At 34.0% G+C, this 2,480-nt stretch overlaps 1 protein-coding gene across 1 annotated transcript; it reads left to right on the plus strand.

The window, feature by feature from the left end:
* Positions 353-1,846, plus strand: LOC110267207. Its single transcript, XM_021112369.1, has 3 exons — positions 353-1,052; positions 1,158-1,221; positions 1,345-1,846. The coding sequence occupies exons 1-3, from the start codon at positions 742-744 to the stop codon at positions 1,399-1,401; spliced, it is 432 nt and encodes a 143-aa protein (XP_020968028.1). The 5' UTR covers positions 353-741; the 3' UTR covers positions 1,402-1,846.

Consider the following 2,480-nt stretch of genomic DNA (forward strand, 5'->3'; position numbering starts at 1 on the left):
TGCTCCCTTAATTAATGTATATAGTGGTTGTTGTTGTAGTATTTTAAAAAAAGAAAAACTATTAAGTGTCCTTGTAGTATTTTGCCTCTTAAATTTTGCCGTATTGATTTTTTTTTTTTTTTGACTTTTTGAGAAATTTTAATTAGAACGGAAAGATCAATAATATAAGGCATTCAGATCTTATTAAAATAATTTTAAGTAATTAAAAATATATACCAATCAAAAAAATAGTTGATTTTAAGATGACTATTTACTTAAGTCAGCACAAGTCCATTTCTTACGCTATAAATAATCGAAGTATGACTAACTTATGATGGTGTTTTTATATGCTCTCAGGAGGTTTTTGGCAACCCAACAACACTGGATCCAAGGAAAAGAAGCAACTCTAAGGTTTCGACTATATCACGGGCAGGTAAGTAAATATATATAATATTATGTCATGTATCGTAAATAGCATGTGAGTTGCATATTTAATTTGAACTGTAACATGTAATATAGGGAGACAGAGCTCTACCACCATGTTTTGAAGTAATTTATGGGCATGAATTAGGGTCTTCATGCTACGCAATTGATGAGTGGGATAATTGCTTAGTGTTGGATATAGAAAGTAAAAATAAACAGAAGGCTATAACTAAGGGTTCATTCGAGCTGATTAGGAATTTTTATTTTGTCGGGAAAGGAAATACTATACAGTTTACCTATGCGGGTTTTGGGATATTTTTTATTTCACTTTTCGATGAAATGAACCAACCAATTAAAATTTTTCCTGAAAAAAATTTTTATGTGGGGGACCGATTGGACCAAAACACATTGAACAATGTCAAAAGAGCATTTCATCTAGATTACAGCAGCAACGATGACTCTTCCTCACCTGATGTTATGATACTTTCCGGGTCTGAACCATCCGAGCTTCAAGACTCATCAGATGAGGATGAAGATTCAACAATGGAGGGTAATAACCCTAACAATCCAATAATTATGTCTGATGAAACCAATTCAATCATTGAGTTGAGCGAAGACAGTTATGAAAGAAAAGATATAGCTGACCATAGGTAATGTGACACTTAATTTATGTATTTATCCATAAATTTTATTTCTAGATAACATTGAGATAAATTTTAGTATGGAGACTAACAATTTAAACTATCATCAAGCAGGTATAATCCAGAGGTTTCCTATAGAAAGAGATTGACAAGTACGGACGTGACCGGAAGTAGATTGGTAAGTTCATTATAAATAATTCATATCAATTTTATACAAACACATCAAATTTTGATTATCCATTTACAATACATAAATTTAATAATTTCTCCCAAAACACTAACAATGCTTCATTTTTTGCAGTACCTAGGTGCTAGTTTTGCTGCACATCTCACTCCATTTGGACATGGTTCCATTTGACAGATCGCTGGTCCATCATCTAGTGGCGACAACAATGTCTTTTTTTTCTATTTACTCAAAAGTCAAGGAAGAAATACAGAGTGGAGATTCACGACAGAGGAACAGTCCAATGGTTAGCTACCAGAATTTGTCGGGTTGGCTTTATAACCGACAGATGAGACTCACAGCCACTAGGACAGGCATGCATCATATGCATTATATGTGAATTGTCTGGATTGCCTGATTGACTGCATCATTACTTGCTAATTTCCTAATTGTCTTATTTGCTTCCTACTTGTGCATCTCTTTGTTTGATATACTTGTGTTTGCATTTCAATTACAGTTGGTGGTTGGGAGTTTTGCAGGATTTGGAAATGGGATATCTAGTTAGTCTAAAGATCCTTAAGTTAGTCGCCTATTTACATTTATCATGGTTTAGCATTGTTTATACGCTTTGATTATGATCTGGAAGTTCTAGGATTGCCTTCGGCTTTCCCAGGACATTACATGTTAGATATTTGGGCACGGTTACCATGCTGAGAACCTCCGATTCTCACTCATACGGATTTTGTGGTTTTCAGATGCAGGACATGAGGCTCCTCGCTGAGGCATGCTGGAAACTTCTTTTTGGCTGAGATCCTTGTATCTTGGGATTTTATTTTGATTATTATATACTTGTTTAGATACTTACATTCTCCACTGTATATGTATTTTATATTAACTCCTCTTAGAGGTTATTTTGGAGAAACAGGTTTTGTATTTTGCCTTTTGGGTTCTTTTGGGATTACCTCATATATATGTATATATTTACTTATATGTTCGGGTCGGTTATATTCGCAGGTCAAGTCCCGAGTCTTGATATATGTATTTTGGTACTCTTTTGTATATCTCCTAACATCAGCTTACTCTTTATCTGTTTCGTTTATGTTATCGATCGGAGTGTTGCGCGTTTTGGTTTAACGGTTTTGATTTGTCCCTTTTTCTTCAAAAGTTCCTAGTTATAAATCTTTTCATACTACTATACGTACTAAATTTTACTTTTAGATGTTGTAATACCTTGCCACATCTGTTTTATGACTTAAGCATAAGACTCTGTGTGG

This window comes from Arachis ipaensis, chromosome B09 (genome assembly GCF_000816755.2).
Source record: "Arachis ipaensis cultivar K30076 chromosome B09, Araip1.1, whole genome shotgun sequence".
Taxonomy (NCBI): Eukaryota; Viridiplantae; Streptophyta; class Magnoliopsida; order Fabales; family Fabaceae; genus Arachis; species Arachis ipaensis.